At 40.4% G+C, this 18,178-nt stretch overlaps 1 protein-coding gene across 2 annotated transcripts; it reads right to left on the reverse strand.

The window, feature by feature from the left end:
* Positions 1-14: 14 nt before the first annotated feature.
* On the reverse strand, positions 15-15,428 carry sgcg (sarcoglycan, gamma). 2 transcript variants are annotated; one of them, XM_020503387.2, is made up of 8 exons: positions 15,303-15,428; positions 11,689-11,883; positions 8,087-8,191; positions 7,184-7,271; positions 6,266-6,382; positions 5,106-5,178; positions 4,840-4,963; positions 15-2,587 (listed from the first exon to the last, which is right to left on the reverse strand). In XM_020503387.2, exons 2-8 carry the CDS (start codon positions 11,881-11,883, stop codon positions 2,420-2,422), a joined length of 870 nt encoding a protein of 289 aa, XP_020358976.1. In that variant the 5' UTR covers positions 15,303-15,428; the 3' UTR covers positions 15-2,419. The 2 variants fall into 2 exon arrangements, with proteins under 2 accessions (XP_020358976.1, XP_020358977.1); XM_020503388.2 differs by having other exon boundaries at positions 11,689-11,886; positions 15,303-15,423.
* Between the last annotated feature and the right edge of the window lie 2,750 nt (positions 15,429-18,178).

The following is an 18,178-nucleotide window of genomic DNA, read 5'->3' on the forward strand; positions in this document are numbered from 1 at the left end:
TTTCAGATAGATAATTTCAAACAATGGTATACATTTTATTCTGTTAAAGACAGTAGCTTTTTACAAGAATAGCACAAATGTTTTATTCAAACATACAAAACCAGGCACACGTTCCACAATTTATCAAAACATCGTCAACTTCACAATACTAACTTTCATACTGTACAAGTACAAGCAAACGCACATAAAACATGGGTTAACAGTGAACAGTAATGCATTAGAATCTGTCAGAGTCAAAGTGGTGACAATATAACTAACAAGCTAACATTTTTGATCAAATCTAAATGTACAATAAATATTCCCAAAAGTAGTAGAACACACAGGCTACAGGGGCCTCATTTATCAAAGGTGTGTGTGCACTACAGGGGCCTCATTTATCAAAGGTGTGTGTGCACAAAAAAATACTCTAAACCTTGCGTATGCCACTTTTTCTGCAAAGGTTGGTATTTATCAATTGTGAACATGACAGGAAAGTGTGCATATCTCCACGCAAATCCCAAAGCATGTGTGTGCACAACTCTTCGAAGGTTGATCAACTGTAGCAACAAATAGGCTTATTGTTTGTTTGGGGAAAATGGGAGGTGTTTGATGCACAGGAATTATAATGGTAGGGAAATAAAAACATTCAAATGTAGGCCTAATGATAAAACAGTTGCATTTGCCATTGGTAAGGAGATCGCAGCATGCCGTCTAATATTTATTTGACTTTTATTATATAGGCCTAAATCATAATCATATTGCAGGATGTCTCCTTTTCTGACATAACTGATTTCAATTATTCTCACTATGCAACAAATAGTAGGCTACCATTTATCAATCGCTAATTAAATAGCCAAGCATGCTCGAAAGTAAATAGACCGGTAGCCTTGATAGTATGTGACAGTAGGCTATGGGTAGGCTACAGTATTGCAGTGCAATCGTATTAGGAGTGCGACATAGCCTATTTAATTTCAGAGCCTATACCAAGACAGAAGATAGAAACACAATGATGTATTGATAAACAAAATATAGAACATTTGAGAGAGTGTTGAAAATGCATGCTTGCTGTTCCTGTACACTTCCAGTCATTGCACTCGTTAGCAATGGCTCCAGAAAGTACCTTCAACTTCCTTCAAACTGCAGCAGACACATCCAAATCGTATCCATGAGTGCATCTGACTGGGTAAGTAGAAAAAGTTGCCAAAATGTCGCACTATCCCTTTAAGTTATTACTTATAATACTGATTAGTTTGACTATACTCTAAACCCCAATATAAAAACATTTCACACAGTAAATGCATAAATGAAAAAAAACAACAACAAAAACAGTGGCAGCTGGTGAACTGTGAGATTAAATTAAGTACTTGGGAAAACTAACTTTTCAAATCTCGAGCAACAGGATCAGATGTATCAGATTGCTCAATGTTGCATAATGAATGTGTAACAAACACATTCAACTGTACCTCTATTTTCTACTCTATTTCTTAGACAATAACTAGGTTGTATTTGTACTAACTATATTATACACTTAGTATACAAAACCATAAGAACACTTGCTCTTTCCATGACAAACTGACCAGGTGAATCCAGAGGAAAGCTATTGACCTCTTATTGATGTCAAATCCACTTTAAATCAGTGTAGATGAAGGGGGGAGACAGGTTAAAGAAGGATTTTTAAGCTTTGAGACAATTGAGGTATGGATTGTGTACGTGTGCCATTCAGAGGGTCAATAGGCAAGACAACATAATTAAAAGTGCCTTTGAACGGGGTATGGTAGTAGGTGGCAAGCGCACTGGTTCGTTTCAAGTACTGCAACACTGCTGGGTTTTTCACACTCAGTTTCCTGTGTGTATCAAAAATATTAGGAAGGTGTTCCTAATGTTTGGTATACTCAGCTTATCTACAGACTAGATCATATAATGATTTTCTGCTCATATGCACAACATATTAATACACTAAGGGCCGGTTTCAGAGCCCCAGATTAAGCCTACACTAAAAGTAACTTTCAATGGGAGATTCTCCATTGCAGACAAGGCTTCATCTGGGTCCAGGAAACTGGGCCCACACAAAGTCCTAGATAAAAAAACATATTGCATAGGATGTAATCTGTTAACCAGCTCCTTATTGCCCAGCCATAATACCATAATTATAAAATAAACAATCTCAACTCAGTGTAAACATAAGATGGTATCAACAACTATACTGCTTATTGTGGTATAAAGTTGTCATGTCACTGTTTCAGTTACATTAGTAAAATGGTCTCAAATTTAACCATGCACCATGAAATAATTACTTAGGAGGATATGTCTGCAGTTTAACTGGCAGTTTTGTTAAGTTGTGGTTTTGCCTTTTTGTGGATTCATATGAAAGTGTTTCAGAGTACCCAATATAAAGGCATTTTTCATTCACCAGGGTATAATCTGATGCCAAAGACGCTCACTAGCACTCTTGGCTTTCGCTGCACGTGGAGGTGACCCCGGCCTTGGACAGGAACAGCTTTCCGCTTGGACAAACACACACTTCGTAGAGTCCCTGAGCGTTTCCAGACACACCTCCTTGTCCCAGGGGGAGATTAGGCAGACGCACCGTCTCGGCATCCAGAATCACCTACACAGACAACACACAACAAAGGGCGTGGTCAGACGCACCACTGCTGAAATACATACAGTGGGGCAAAAAAGTATTTAGTCAGCCACCAATTGTGCAAGTTCTCCCACTTAAAAAGATGAGAGGCCTGTAATTTTCATCATAGGTACACTTCAACTATGACAGACAAAATGATAAAGAAAACCTGGGAAATCACATTGTAGGATTTTTAATGAATTTGCAAATTATGGTGGAAAATAAGTATTTGGTCAATGACAAAAGTTTCTCAATACTTTGTTATATACCCTTTGTTGGCAATGGCAGAGGTCAAATGTTTTCTGTAAGTCTTCACAAGGTTTTCACACACTGTTGCTGGTATTTTGGCACATTCCTCCATGCAGATCTCCTCTAGAGCAGTGATGTTTTGGGGCTGTTGCTGGGCAACATGGACTTTCAACTCCCTCCAAAGATTTTCTATGGGGTTGAAATCTGGAGACTGGCTAGGCCACTCCAGGACCTTGAAATGCTTCTTACAAAGCCACTCCTTCGTTGCCCGGGCGGTGTGTTTGGGATCATTGTCATGCTGAAAGACCCAGCCATGTTTCATCTTCAATGCCCTTGCTGATGGAAGGAGGTTTTCACTCAAAATCTCACGAAACATGGCCCCACTCATTCTTTCCTTTACACGGCTCAGTCGTCCTGGTCCCTTTGCAGAAAAACAGCCCCAAAGCATGATATTTCCATGCTTTCCATGCTTCACCCCCTGCTCTCTGCAGGTCATTCACTAGGTCCCCCCGTGTGGTTCTGGGATTTTTGCTCACCGTTCTGGTGATCATTTTGACCCCACGGGGTGAGATCTTGCGTGGAGCCCCAGATCGAGGGAGATTATCAGTGGTCTTGTATGTCTTCCATTTCCTAATAATTGCTCCCACAGTTGATTTCTTCAAACCAAGCTGCTTACCTATTGCAGATTCAGTCTTCCCAGCCTGGTGCAGATCTACAATTTTGTTTCTGGTGTCCTTTGACAGCTCTTTGGTCTTGGCCATAGTGGAGTTTGGAGTGTGACTGTTTGAGGTTGTGGACAGGTGTCTTTTATACTGATAACAAGTTCAAACAGGTAACGAGTGGAGGACAGAGGAGCCTCTTAAACAAGAAGTTACAGGTCTGTGAGAGCCAGAAATCTTGCTTGTTTGTAGGTGACCAAATACTTATTTTCCACCATAATTTGCAAATAAATTCATTAAAAATCCTACAATGTGATTTTCAGGATTTTTTTTCTCATTTTGTCTGTCATAGTTGAAGTGTACCTATGATGAAAATGACAGGCCTCTCATCTTTTTAAGTGGGAGAACTTGCACAATTGGTGGCTGACTAAATACTTTTTTGCCCCAATATATACACGCCACTGCTGAAAAACATACATATACAGTACCAGTCAAAAGTTTGGACACACCTACTCATTTAAGGGTTTTTCTTTATTTGTACTATTTTTTATATTGTAGAATAATAGTGAAGACATCAAAACTATGAAATAACACATATGGAATAATGTAGAAACCCCCAAAAAGTGTTAAACATATCAAAATATATTTTATATTTGAGATTCTTCAAATAGCCACCCTTTGCCTTTATGACAGATTTGCACACTCTTGGCATTCTCTCAACCAGCTTCATGAGGTAGTCACCTGGAATGCATTTCAATTAACAGGTGTGCTTTGTTAAAAGTACATTTGTGGAATTTCTTTCCTTCTTAATGCGTTTGAGCCAATCAGTTGTGTTGTAACAAGGTACGGGTTGTATACAGGAGATAGCCCTATTGAACATCTCTGGAGAGGCCTGAAAATAGCTGTGCAGCAACGCTCCCCATCCAATCTGACAGAGCTTGAGAAGATCTGCAGAGAAGAATTGGAGAAACTCCCCAAATACAAGGTGTGCCAAACATGTAGCGTCATACCCAGGAACACTCAAGGCTGTAATTGCTGTCTAATGTGCTTCAACAAAGTACTGAGTAAAGGGTCTGAATACTTATGTAAATGTAATATTTCCAGGGGGGTCAATTTTAGAGAAAGGCTGTAACGTAACAAAATGTGGAAAAAGTTGAGGGTCTTAATACTTTCTGAATGCACTGTACATTTACATGCCACTAGGGGACAGCATCGCGGCTATTTTTAGATATCAAGGCCAGTAAGTAAATGTACATGTCTGTCACATGTAGTGTAAAATATAAGTACAGTACTGCCAGTCAATAGCAAGTAAATCACACATGGCCTCACCAGTCCTTCACTGGAGTGCAATAGAAAATCCATGTTAGATGCAGCCTCGATGTTCCCGGCCAGTGCTTTGACAAAGACTCCCTTTGGTGCATCCATGCTGAGAGAGCGGGTTGGAGACTCCAGCCTGGAACACACAGGAGAACATCAGTTTGATCAATTCCACATATGACTGTGATAAAACAATCAATAAACTGCTTGGAATTAAGAGTTCATATTTCATATTGGCCTATTCCAAGATGTCAACGGTTATGGGATCCAGCATCTACCTCAAGTCTTTGAAGGGCTCAGCTTTGAGCAGGGGCGTCTCTACAGAGTGTTCAAACAGGGCACCTTCTAGACCTAAATAAAAGCAAACACACAAGGTGCTCCTTATTAAGTTGATAGTCAATTACAATGAAACATCATTGGTGTTACCATAGAGATACAGGTTACATATAGTATTCTATTTCATTCTGCTATGTACTGTGAGTGGGTCTACAGGTCCTGGCAGTCAATTCTTCCCCTGGGTGCTTGTCAACTGGTGTTAGTGAGAGGATGACATGTGCACTGGCTCAGAGTCACCTCCAACCACCAGACTTGAAGGAGAGAGAGAATGTTTGCAGTGCTTTAATCACTGTGGTTGACAGCTCCCTTGGCTAGCTAATTACATCTTTATTACCACCAGCCTTTGCCAATCGTATGTTACCATAGCATGCAAAGCTGCTCACCTGACATCACACTATAGAGTCTCTCTAGGTCTGATAGGGATATTGTAACAGTATACACATCTTTAGCTTTGTTCTGTTTGTGCATGGTTTTCTGGCCAAGGTTGTGTTAACTTTTGCTCAGTGTCTTGCTAAAGTGAAATGACCGTCACCGTTCAGCGGTACGTCAGGCTCCAGATGTCCGAGACATAATGAAGCTATCAAAGGACACTCTCTTCAGCTAATTACCCCACACAGTACGAGGGCACTGACCTCCCATCAATACTAAAACTGGACACAACAAAGAGATTTAGGCAAAATAGACAACTTGAGCATACAGTCTATAATCAATTGGGTGGACTCTGATATGTTTAACTTAAGTTCTTAGTTACTGTAGCTTCAATTAACGTTATATTATAAATATACTTTAATTATAAACCAACAAATTAAAAAGCAGTGTTTCTGTCACCTTTCCTGTCATTTTTAGATGAATGAGCTTGAATTTCAATACCTTTTCAAGGACAACTTTGCAGAAAAAGTAAAACTGCTCCAGTCCAGTAACTACCATGTCAAATGAAAATGTATTACTTTGATATGTAAGAAAACACTCAGTGATTCAGTACATTGCTCTCATAAATTACAATAAAATGAATGAAAACCCTGTTTGTAGTTCATATCTGTAATGCTGTATACCCATGTATCAGCTTAGTGGTGTGACACTGACACTGCAGACATGATTGTACCTGTGACACGGAGCTTGTCTGTCCCAACAACCACCTCTTTGTCATCTGCAGAAAACAGCGTCTTGGTGTTGGAGCTGATGATAAAGTTCTGTGCATTTCCCTGGGCCACATCTGGACCTAAAATGACACCAGGGAGAATGATTAGAGACCAGAAGCAGTTAAAGCTGTGGTACTGGGGGACATAGGCTTAGCATAATTGAGATATCATATGCTGTATCATTAAAACATGTACATTTTGCACGCAGCTTTAAAATTTGGATGAATTTGTTCACTTTGTCACCTCTCTCTCAGAAGAAATAAAGCCAGGGTGCCGATAGGCCTACTGTCTCTGGGCAGAAATAGGCCAGTGAGATATTTAATACACTTCAATACCATTTTCTATAGAAGAACAGAACAAGATGTTCTTTCCAAACAACTTACAGTATGTCTGAGGGGGAATAGACCAAATAACTGGTCTTTAAAACCCTTAAACTTCCTTCACAGAGGGTCACATAGATAGGTCAATGCCTTTGATGGCATAATGACCAAGAATACCTAACAGTCTCGTGAAACACTGTAATTAGTTTAGTCATTTGTTACCCCTCTAATTATGGCACACTCCTCTACGAACCCCACTGGCCAGCCATAAAATGTGCGCAACTAATAGTCTCTGTAGAACTGAGGCCCCTGGTGTAACAGATAGGCCATTCTGGTACTGATGACAGAAAGCTGGGCATGGGGTATTAATGGCAATCTGATGGCATATGAAAGGGGAGATGCGTTTTGTCATTGCTAATGTTGTATTACATACAGTACAGCTGCAGGACAAGTCCATGAATGAAATTGCCGAAGTGTCCATATATCAGTTGAATAGTGCAATTTATAAACATTGCTAGCCTGCTGTATGTGTCTAGGTGTGTGTTTTTTCTGTCCACTTACCTACAGAGAGACTTCCTGTGACATCATTATTTTCATTGCGGGCATTGAGGGTGACGTTTTCAGACGAGTTCACCAAGAGAGAGGAGTCCTGGAAAAAAATAACTCTTTGGTCATCAATAAGCATCCTGTGCATGTCAGATATCACTGGACAGGACTTTAATTGAACATGGGGCACAACACAAAATTATGCATTGCCAATGAATGCTACAAAATACATCGTTATGCTCACAGGTTCAAGTATCTGGTCTTTATTCATACCTTTCAGAAAGCACTACTGAGTTACAATAGGCTAAAGAGATGTAGCCTATTTGGGCAAGTCTTGAAAAGCAGGTTGTGTATAATGAACACTGAATTTAATTCAAAACTGTCGACTTCAGTGATGAAAGTGTCAGTCCATAAATGGTGAATACATTGCCTTTTTAATGAAGCTCAAAGATAGAGTGGAGGAAAACACAGCACAATGAGGAAAAACCATAAACATGTAGACAACTGCTGCAAAGTGTTACCATCTGCTGCTCGATTGCACACCATTGACTGTTTTCCACCACAAATATCCAGGAGGTAAATAAGGAACTTGCTACACTGTACATCCACAGGGACTGCCAAAGCTTATTGAGTAAGACACATTTCCCAACTGCGCAAGAGAACGATGTCAAAATACAGATCATCTGACTATACCTCAGGACAGTTGTTTGATGTAAATGCCTAGTGGTTTTAACAGGAAGCGCTCCTAGATTCAACAAACAATCAACTTTGATTTCTATGGTTTCCTGACAATGAGTCAGAGCTTGGGAAAACAGACCACTTTAATCAACACAACCCTATTGGACTGGGTATGAGTGTTTGAGGAGAAGGAGGAGGAAGGAAGAGGAGAAGGAGGAGTGTAGGAGCCTGTTTGCTTACCTCTCTGGAGTGGATCTCTTGGGCGTAGAGAGGAAAGAGGAACTCTGACTCGCCGTCCTCAAGCCTCACTCCGTCCGATGTTACTTTTAGGTGTCCCATCCCTTCCTGCAATGACAAGCAGAAATAATTAACTCAGCAAGGCAGTGCACAGGGTCCTACAAGAAATTCACTCTGTAACCATGACCATTCTGTGTCCCCAAGGATTTCTGTGACACCATGTGTTGCTTCTAAATCTGGATGGTGAGTGAATCTATTTTAGGTGATGGTCTCTGCTGGGTATAGTGTTGGGAGTTAAACACACTGCAGTGAATATATGATTCATAGCACCTCAGGCAATAGTGACTTTGATAATGATCCAGTGTGAAAGAAAAGCAGAATCTCTGATTTCAATTTCACATAATAACTACTTCTCTCAGGCTATATTCCAAAAGGACGGAGGAATCATGAAATGTGTATAAAACTAAGCTTACTGTGCTAGAGGGCGAATGTTGGTTTTTATTCATCCCACCAGGCAGCCATTGGATGCCAAGGATAAGAGACATGTGGCTATACCCCCCAGGACTGAGGGTAAACTCAAACTAAAGCAGCAGAGATCTATGTGTTTGCTCTGCCAATGCAGTCACTACATTCCCAGGGTGTGTTGTGATGTTTCAGTTACTCCTAAGCCCTATTTATACCTGGGGCTAACATGTGTCCTTTGTCCTGATCTTGTCTAAATTCTAATTGTGTCTACACATGGTATTAAAATGTGTCTGCTATCTGTCCACTGTGTCTGCATTGTGACCTGATTTCCTGGTCTCTTCCTTTATATAAATGTTTTCACAGCTAAATAGTATGTATTTATTGTAAGACACATATTGATGTAATCAGTTAATGGTTCCACCTGTCAAGGATTTTAGAGAGCCGAATAATGATGATTTAAATGGTTTCTCTGTCCAGATCTGTCTACACTTGTAAGATATCCAGACACAATGCGTTTTCTGACTACTTCCGGAGGGTGGCAGGATGATCTGATCACAATCAGATCACAATGTGTCTTTTGATTGTCTACACCTGTATAAAACTGTGGGTAAAATAACAATGTGGACAAAATCAGGACAAAGGATGTAAGTTAGAAGCAGGTATAAGCGGGGCTTCTATCACTTTTAAACATTGCTTAAATTTAAATCAATGCAAAATTAATCAAAACCGTTTTGGCCTAATACATTATCACATCATATTGCTTGGCCTGACAATATTGTTAATCTCAGACCATATTATATTTCAAAACTCGAGCTTTGATAACAAAATAGATTAGTTGTTGTATCACTTGTGAGGCACAGCTGAGCATAAATTGAAATAAGTTGCTTTTTATTTTACTGAACTGATAGTACCTGCACTGGATGGTCAGTCTCAGCGGAGGGAAGGAGAGAGCAACAGAGCAACAGCCTCTCATGGTCCCTGCTCTCTTCTTTCCTCCAGTTGAGTGACCAGAGAGAGGGTACACCTCCTCCCATTGATGGCGAAACTCGAGTCTCACCGCATTATTTCTGCCTCTTGGACAAATTCATGTTGTTCCTATGACCAGAGAATGTGAAATATTTCTCGATTTTAATATAGACAGGAGGAGCTGCTAGTAATACAAAACGTTGGCCTGTCGATACACTTGGCTACTAAGAGCCAATTTATGTTTGATCAGAAATGAGGTCGTGACGCAATTGCAGAGCCTCCCGAGGAATGGAGAGGCCACGACGGAATCGCCGAATTTTTAAAAACAATGCAGAGAGGGCTCAGTCAAATATACTTATAGCTAAATCAAGATAGACCACAGCCTGTCGTTTCAAACCGGAACAAATGAGTCATAGTGGGCAGAACAAGCAGGAGGGGCAGAGCCAAGCACGGGCTAGAGAGATACTATTGGCGAGTTTTAGCATGCATTCGCATATTTCCGTTAGGGAACGCCTACTCTGTGAAGTGCGCGTGTGCAATAACTCAATTTGCGCTTGCACTCCTAAACGCAATTTTTTTTAAACGTTGGCGAAGGGGAAAATCTTCAAAACGTAGTTCACTCTGTTCGTAACAAAGTGTAGTTTCGGGAACAGAAAACTGTATTGAGATCAAATGTTTAATCGAAGAGAAAATGTGTAGAATGTCGGCCAAAATCCATCTCGTTCCATCTTCTCCCACTTACCGCCCCTGTATAGCCGTCGCAAGATCCACTTGTTGATTGATGCTTATTTATAAAACCCTCTTAAGCCTCAAACCCCCTATCTAACATACATACTTCAGCCCTCATCCTCCACATTCAACACTCTGCCAGTCACATTCTGTTAACAGTCATCGCTCGTCTTTTAAGTTCGCTGCAGCTAGCGACTGGAACTAGGTGCAAAAAAACGCTCAAACTGGACCGTTTAATCTCCAACTCTTCATTCAAAGACTCAATTGTGGACACTCTTACTGGCAGTTGTGGCTGCTTCGCGTGGTGCTGTTTTCTCTACCTTCTTGCCCTTTGCGCTGTTGTCTGTGCCCAATAATATTTGTACCATGTTTTGAGCTGCTACCTTGTTATTGTCATGCGTTGCTACCATGCTGTGTTTTCATGTGTTTCTGCCATGCTGTTGTCTTAGGTCTCTCTTTATGTAGTGTTGTCTCTCTTGTCGTGATTGTGTGTTTTGTCCTATTTTATATTTATGTTTTAATCCCTGCCCTGTCCCCGCAGGAGGCCGTCATTGTAAATAAGAATGTGTTAACTGACTTGCCTAGTTAAATAATAATATCAAACTCTTGTGGGTCGTGGAATCTATAGGCACGGTGATTCGAGCCATCTGATTGGCTATCCTTGTCAGCCTGGTAGGCGGAGTTTGTCACTACAGACAAATGAAAAGGTTAAATGGGAACACGCTGCGTACCCAGCGCGCAGAGCTTCTAAATCAAATGCAACTTCCGCCAAAAAGCGCAGTCGACTAAAAATAACAATAAAGGAGCGCAAAATCCTTTTATCGTTAACGGGCTTTTCTACAGAAATGTTAGGTGATCTGACTAGGAATGCCTAGAAGATCGACCAGTCGATCGCGATGGACCGGTTGGTGACCACGGTTCTGGAGCATCTTCATAAATCTACATTTGCATTTGGAGGGTTGTTTCTTTGTCTCATTAACAAACATTTCAAATTTTTCATTAATTCAGGAAAAATATTATATGGCGTTTTGTCCATACAACCACTCAAAAATATAGCTTCCTGCCATCCAGGACCTCAATACCAGGTGGTGTCAGAGGAAGGCCCTAAAAATTGTCAGACTCCACCCCAGTCAAAGACTGTTCTCACAGCAAGCGATACCTGAGCGCCAAGTCTAGGTCCAAGAAGCTTCTAAACAGCTTCTACCCCCCAAGTCATAAGACCCCTGAACAGCTAATCAAATGGCAACCTAGACTATTTGCACTGCCCCCAAAGTTTTATTTTCTTAAATGCATTGTTGGTTAAGGGCTTGTAAGTATTTCACTGTAAGGCAGAATTTGATTTGATTTTAAATCTGTCTGTAGTCTACAGTAAAGGTCAGGTAACGTGTTATTAATGAACTAGAGCTAAGCACTTTTTGGAGAGCCATGTCAGTGACCCAACATACCGTGTTAAACCACATGACCCGGAGGATCCATATGGTAAGGGCAAAGTTCACAGTGAGGATGATAATGAGCAGCAGGACAAACAGGTAGAGGCAGCGCTTCCTCCAACCGTAGATCCCGATCTTATAGATTGAGTCAGGGACCGGGGCAGGGACACTGCTGTCCTGGGTGGTGTTGACATACTGCTCCCTCACCATCTGCTGGGGAAAACACATGGACAAGAAAAGAGGCCGTTTAGATCAATGGACATGTATAGTCTGACTGTACATTACCCTGAAGTGGCAGTTATTTAAATCATCATCATCATCATCATGCATCACCAGTGGACTTGCTTAGTTAAATAAAAGGTTGAATAAATCTAAATCTATTGGAATTTGCTTCATATTATTAGCCACCATGTACAGTACAATGCCTGTTCTTATGACTCTAAACACCTACGTCACTAATGATCAGCTGGATATCTGGCCAGAACACATGGAAAACGTGAATATATTTCTGGCATCTCCTCATTACATTGGCTTTAGTTTTAAGTCCAGCCCCTATACTGTAGAACTGAACAGAGCGTGATTCTTGTGTTCTATTGGAATGCACACTCATATAAATCAACAGTACCAGAGATATAAATGGCAAAGGCTTTGCTGCTTCTTCATATTTGTCATATAAGAGCAAAATGATCTCAATTATTGACCAGTTACAGCTTCTTTTTTCAAGCATTATACTCTTCTGTAAAGGGTGGATTGATGATGACACAGAGACATAAAAACCCCAGTAATATTTCTAAAGGATGCGCTGAGAATATAGTCTGAGGGCTGAGCACAAAGCCATAGCTTTTTTGCCCTATAATAATGGAGCCAGGGCTGGTGTCACATTTAATTGATTAATCAACATTGATACTTTCATTCAAGTCAATGCCTGAAGAAAATTAATTGAGTTGTAGGTAGTAGCTAAAAAAAATGCCTTTCAAACAATGACAACGAAACAAGCCCTTTCACCAAATAATCTCCACACTGAATCCTAGAATCATGTTTAACACTGAGTGAATAAAGTATATACAGACACCATGATTAAATGTGACTGATAAAAGGTGATACAAATGAATTAATTTGTTCAATTAATTTAATCTCCGTCATCACCAGTGGAGGCTGGTGAGGGGAGGACAGCTCATAGTAATGGCTGGAATGGAATTAATGGAATGAAGCATATTTCATTCCATCAACTCCATTCCAGCCATTACTATGAGCCATCCTCCCCTCACCAGCCTCCACCAATACTGCAAAATATTTCACACAATATAGTTTCTGTATCATCCCAGTTTCCCCAAAATCTGCTGTTAACTTCATACTGACATTAGCTGGTTGACAAAAACGAAACAAATGGTAAACTGACTGTCTGGTTGATTTGTTTCATGCCAGTGTGGAATGGAGACATAGCAGCTTGGGTGATATACATATGGACAGATGCTCCGCCTCATTGGAGGAGTAAACATGGTCTCCACCATGTTTAAGGAGCAACTTTTCATTGTGATCTATAATTCTTTCCTGACATGAACAGATGCTAAGCTAGTACAGCAGCTCCGTGTAATTTGGCTGGCTCCCAACCAATAACAATAAGGTTAGACCTACCTGGAGAGGCTGGGGAAGTTAACTGGCAATGTGTGGCACTATTATAGCTCTTTGTTTTTATTATAACTCCTCATTTTTGTTTTTTAAAGACAACATTTGTTCCTGAATACCACCATGTTGCTCCCTCAGCGGTATATCTTAGTGACTATATCAAAGGTAGATGGATTACTAGTATACATGCTCCTTACTTGGGTCCGTCCCCTAAGAAGAGATGTTTCAGAGAAGATGATAAACGCCTAGTCATTGCGTATACAAACAGCTTGTTTCCTGCTGTTACCATAAAAATGCAAACTTGCAAAGGCAGCAAGTGTGTTGGCATAAAGGATAGAGAGTATCTCTCACCACCAGGTCCCACCTTTCCTCAGGACCTGTCACACTGTATCCACAGACTAGCAGTGATAAATAACCATTATTCACACAAATGATGTAGCAAAAGAAACTAACCCAAGGAAATGTGGAGGTAATCTTTGTTGTGTGGTATGCTTTTTTTTTATACCAATGCTCATTGGTATTATTAATTGGACTGAGTCATCAGAATAAATCATAATGACAAATTGGATTGCAACAGTTCACAAAATTGGTTTCCTCTTGACCCATCTTATAGTGAATACAAACTGCAACTAACTGAAAAGAACCATCCACACGGGGCTTATACCCTGTCTTTATAAAATGGTACCATAGAATATAAATTATAGATGCCCATACAGTGTGTTAGCAGTATGAATTTAAGAAAGTGCATACATGTGCTAAAACAATGACACTGTAATAATACTCTGTGGAGTGCCAAAATTAATAATAAAGGTTGAATAACTGAAATGTTAATTGAGGTGTTAATGAATCTTCTTTCCCTAATTAATTTAAAGAGAAGCATTAGGAGGAGAGCTACTGCTAAAACAACAGCGTGGAAACAGCCTGGTGGCAGAATTTCTTAAGGTTTTCAGGCTCTAGTTTCAGCTTGCCAGCCCAGCCACAGACCAATCTTACCATAGCAACCCAAATAAACATTCCTTAAACAACCTCACCACTGGACTGCAATGGAAAGAATCCTCCTCAGCTAATGTGCTTTAGGAAACAAAATGCTAGTCATGTCACTTTCACAGAACACAAACCTAGTCGTTGAACGTAACACTTTATGAGGCCTGATCACATGAAACGGGTTTTAAAACTAATTAAAAAAGCCCAATAAGACTTCACTGTCATCCTATTATGAAGAGTCACCTTATAGACTTTTAACATTGCTTTTCATCTTGGGGCCCTTGTCCATTAACCTCAAACCAGTGATGCTACAATTACTGCCATGTTCAGTCACCTCACTTTGACCTGCTCAGGTGCCAGCAGAACCTACAAAGCCCCATAGTGAGTTAGCTGGAGGATATTCACATAAAGACTGCGGAGGAAAAAAAAACAATACTCAGGAGCTCAGATGGTAGCTGTCGGAAAGAAGGCGATCGAAGGCCAAGCCCTTTAAGTTCTCTGCTAAGTGTTTTGTCTCCGTCTAAGCTGCTGTGTCCATGTCTCACATCTGCTGTAATGCTTCCACTTCTAAAAATAGGGCATAGCATTGGGTTCTAAATTTAAAAAGAGCCACAGGACATAACATGAGTAAAACTAATCAACAGAATATGATAAGAGTAACAGGGGAAATTAACTTAAATTGTAACAAGTACACTGACAAGTTTTTTCTGTCTCCCAATATTCTTGACCATGTATGGTAAAATTATTACAAGCACATAAAACAATAGTTCTGGGACAATAAATCCACTTACATTGAAATTCAAGAGTTTTTCTTTCTATAAAAATTACACATCTAAAATAAAAAAGTGAAAACAAACAAGCAAAACAAAGACACCAATGTCACCACCAGACAATCACAAGACAGGTCAAATTTTAAACTGTGAAGACTTGAGTTTAAACACTAGCGTATTCAAAAGCTGCAGATATACACAGAGCACGGACTAGTACAGTAGCAATGACAATGAGAGCATGTTGCCTACCTTTGTGTGCTGAGACAACGAGCTCCCTCTCCAGTAGCAAACAGAGCTCTTCTGAAGCAGCAGTAAAAGGGGTAGCAGCAGTGGATCCCTTGCCTCGGATGTCTGTCAGGCGTTCAACAGCTGCGTGCCATAAATCTAGCCATGGAACTGCCCCAACTAATCACCATGAGATGGCGCTCCCACTTCCTGCATATCAAATGTGCCTCTCTCTACCTTGGGCTTCCCTTATTTTGATTACCCTCTCAAATCATCTCTGCGAGCAGCCAACGCTCATTGATACAGAAGGGTATCTGTGACTCTGGGAAATATTTTCAAAAGTGTCGAGGTGGGAAATCAGTTGTCTGGAATGTGATGTGCCCTTAGCTTCCATGAATACCAGTGTGTCACTTGCAAAGCATGAGCTTGAGTCTAATTTAAGAAGCTTCAGTTATAGCTTTCACTTGGGAGTTCGGCAGTAGTCTTCTTGACAGCTTCAGTATGACAGGTAGACCTGGTCGATCTTGTGGAGGGCTGTCAGGAACAAAAGAGACAGACAGGCTACAACTACAGCATGTATTAAATACTTACGCTAAAACATTTTGTTCTATTTACATTATGTTCCACAGGAGATTAGTGGCACCTTAATTGGGGAGGACTGGCTCATGGTAATGGATGGAGCAGAATAAGTGGAATGGTATAAAATACATCAAACATATGGTTTACATGTGTTTGATGACATTCCATTGGCTCTATTCCAACCGTTATTATGAGCCGTCCTCCCCTCAGCAGCCACTGCATAAATTCGTATTGCTATCTTTTATTTGTTATTGTTGCATTGTCGAGAAGGAAACTGCAAGTAAGCGTTTCTTTGGATGATATATACAATGCATATCCCATACATATGACTAATACAACTTGTATTAATAGATAGGGGCGTTACTGTAGCAGAAGTTGAAATGGAAGCAGTGTGGGGAGTTTGTTATGCATTGAGCTTTGTATCATTTCACTGAACCTCGATTCATACTGTCATATATGAAGACATGGCAAATTGCGACCAGCAGAGATGGAACAGTAACAAAATACAAACAGCTTAGTCCATATGCTAATCTGTTTCTAGGTCAAATATTTACTTTAAATGCATTTCTTGGTCATTTGCCCACCCAGAGAAAATGTTTACCACTACTCAACACAAAGTGCCATCTGATTGGATGGTTTATAGTTTGCAAAATGAACAGAGAGAATAAAACTCAATGAAAGATCATTTAGAGTTGCTAAAACAAAATTACATGTGAATATCAATGTGACATTTAACCCCTGTTGCATACAGTTAACCATATAAATCAATATGTAAAGAGGAGAAAAATTAAGGAAACAAAAATGATTGTGCTCTCATAGGCGTGATGCCAGAGGACCCGATGGTGGCAGAAGAGAAGACATACAAGACCAGGGTTGTCTGTGGATAGATTGTCTCACATTCTTAACGCCAAAAGGACCAACTGTACAGACAACTGGTAAAGTACATTCAAATATCTTTATTCAACATTGTACTGTAAAAGGTCGTGAGAGGAAACTCCTACCCGGTGTAGAATTCAATGCAATGTCGGGCTTTCAGGCAAGTTGCCAGTCATTGATCTACAAGTCACTTTGCATGCAGAACAACTCCAGGCGAAATCAGTAGGGGAGTCAAACTGCGAGAGGCAGGCCTATTCCTGATCTGGCACATCTGGGCGTCACCTTCAGCATTCAAAAGTTCGAAAATTGGAGTTTAACTACCGCCAGAGACAACTCTCGTCTGGCTATAGGTAGGTTACATGCTGATCGGGGCTTACATTCGATTTTTATTTTGATATGAAATGATCAACTTTACCCTGTATAACAGGACAGCAACCACTTTCGTATGGTTGAAGCAGAGAAGCTCACTTAGAGTCCGTCAAAACGATCTAAACCATTTGTTTCCTAGACATGGTGAAATCCAAAAGTGGTGCTATACAGTCATTGGCCATGTCATAGTTACATTTACGAGCGCAAACACGTTCTGCAAAACTACAAATTAGTTAGTGGGTTTTCCATTTTGAACAGGGTCTCATTCTCAAGGGTGCCCTGATTGCAGTAATACAACAATCAAATACAAAATGTGAAACAAAACAGCAAATCAATAATCTGATTGGATGGTTTATAGTTTGCAAAATGAACAGAGAGAATAAAACTCAATGAAAGATCATTTAGAGTTGCTAAAACAAAATTACATGTGAATATCAATGTGACATTTAACCCCTGTTGCATACAGTTAACCATATAAATCAATATGTAAAGAGGAGAAAAATTAAGGAAACAAAAATGATTGTGCTCTCATAGGCGTGATGCCAGAGGACCCGATGGTGGCAGAAGAGGTTGAGCATCTGTCAGTGTCCCGCGGACTGTTATTTTCCCCCACCGCCGCTCAAAGTAGTGCTGTGCAATGACAAGGGGCAGCATCCATCAGTAAGCTACCCTGCGTCTCACCCACCCCCGGCTCAAGCCCCTAAACTGAAGCAGAGAAATTCATTTATTTCATGCCATTTGTCAATAAATAACTCACTCTTTAGTTGCCTGTAGCAGCTCTTTACATACATCCACTGCTGACTCCCAACATGGATGAAAGCAGAAACGCATTGGTCGCTCTTTATCCGGGATCTTTGGAACCCCTCCCCCTCGTAGTTTAAGTTAAAAGGTTACAGTAGGGGTTATGGTTAAGTTCCAACCCTACCAGATATGCATCAGAAACAACCCACCTTATTTGGAATACAGGAACCTGGAGGTCCTACTGAATTTAATGGGTGACAAAATTAACAAACACAGCTCAAGTGAAAGCACAAATGTAGGGTTGGGCGAGTTCCATTATAAAGGGAAGCATTGAT

This window comes from Oncorhynchus kisutch, linkage group LG15, assembly GCF_002021735.2.
Source record: "Oncorhynchus kisutch isolate 150728-3 linkage group LG15, Okis_V2, whole genome shotgun sequence".
Classification (NCBI taxonomy): domain Eukaryota; kingdom Metazoa; phylum Chordata; class Actinopteri; order Salmoniformes; family Salmonidae; genus Oncorhynchus; species Oncorhynchus kisutch.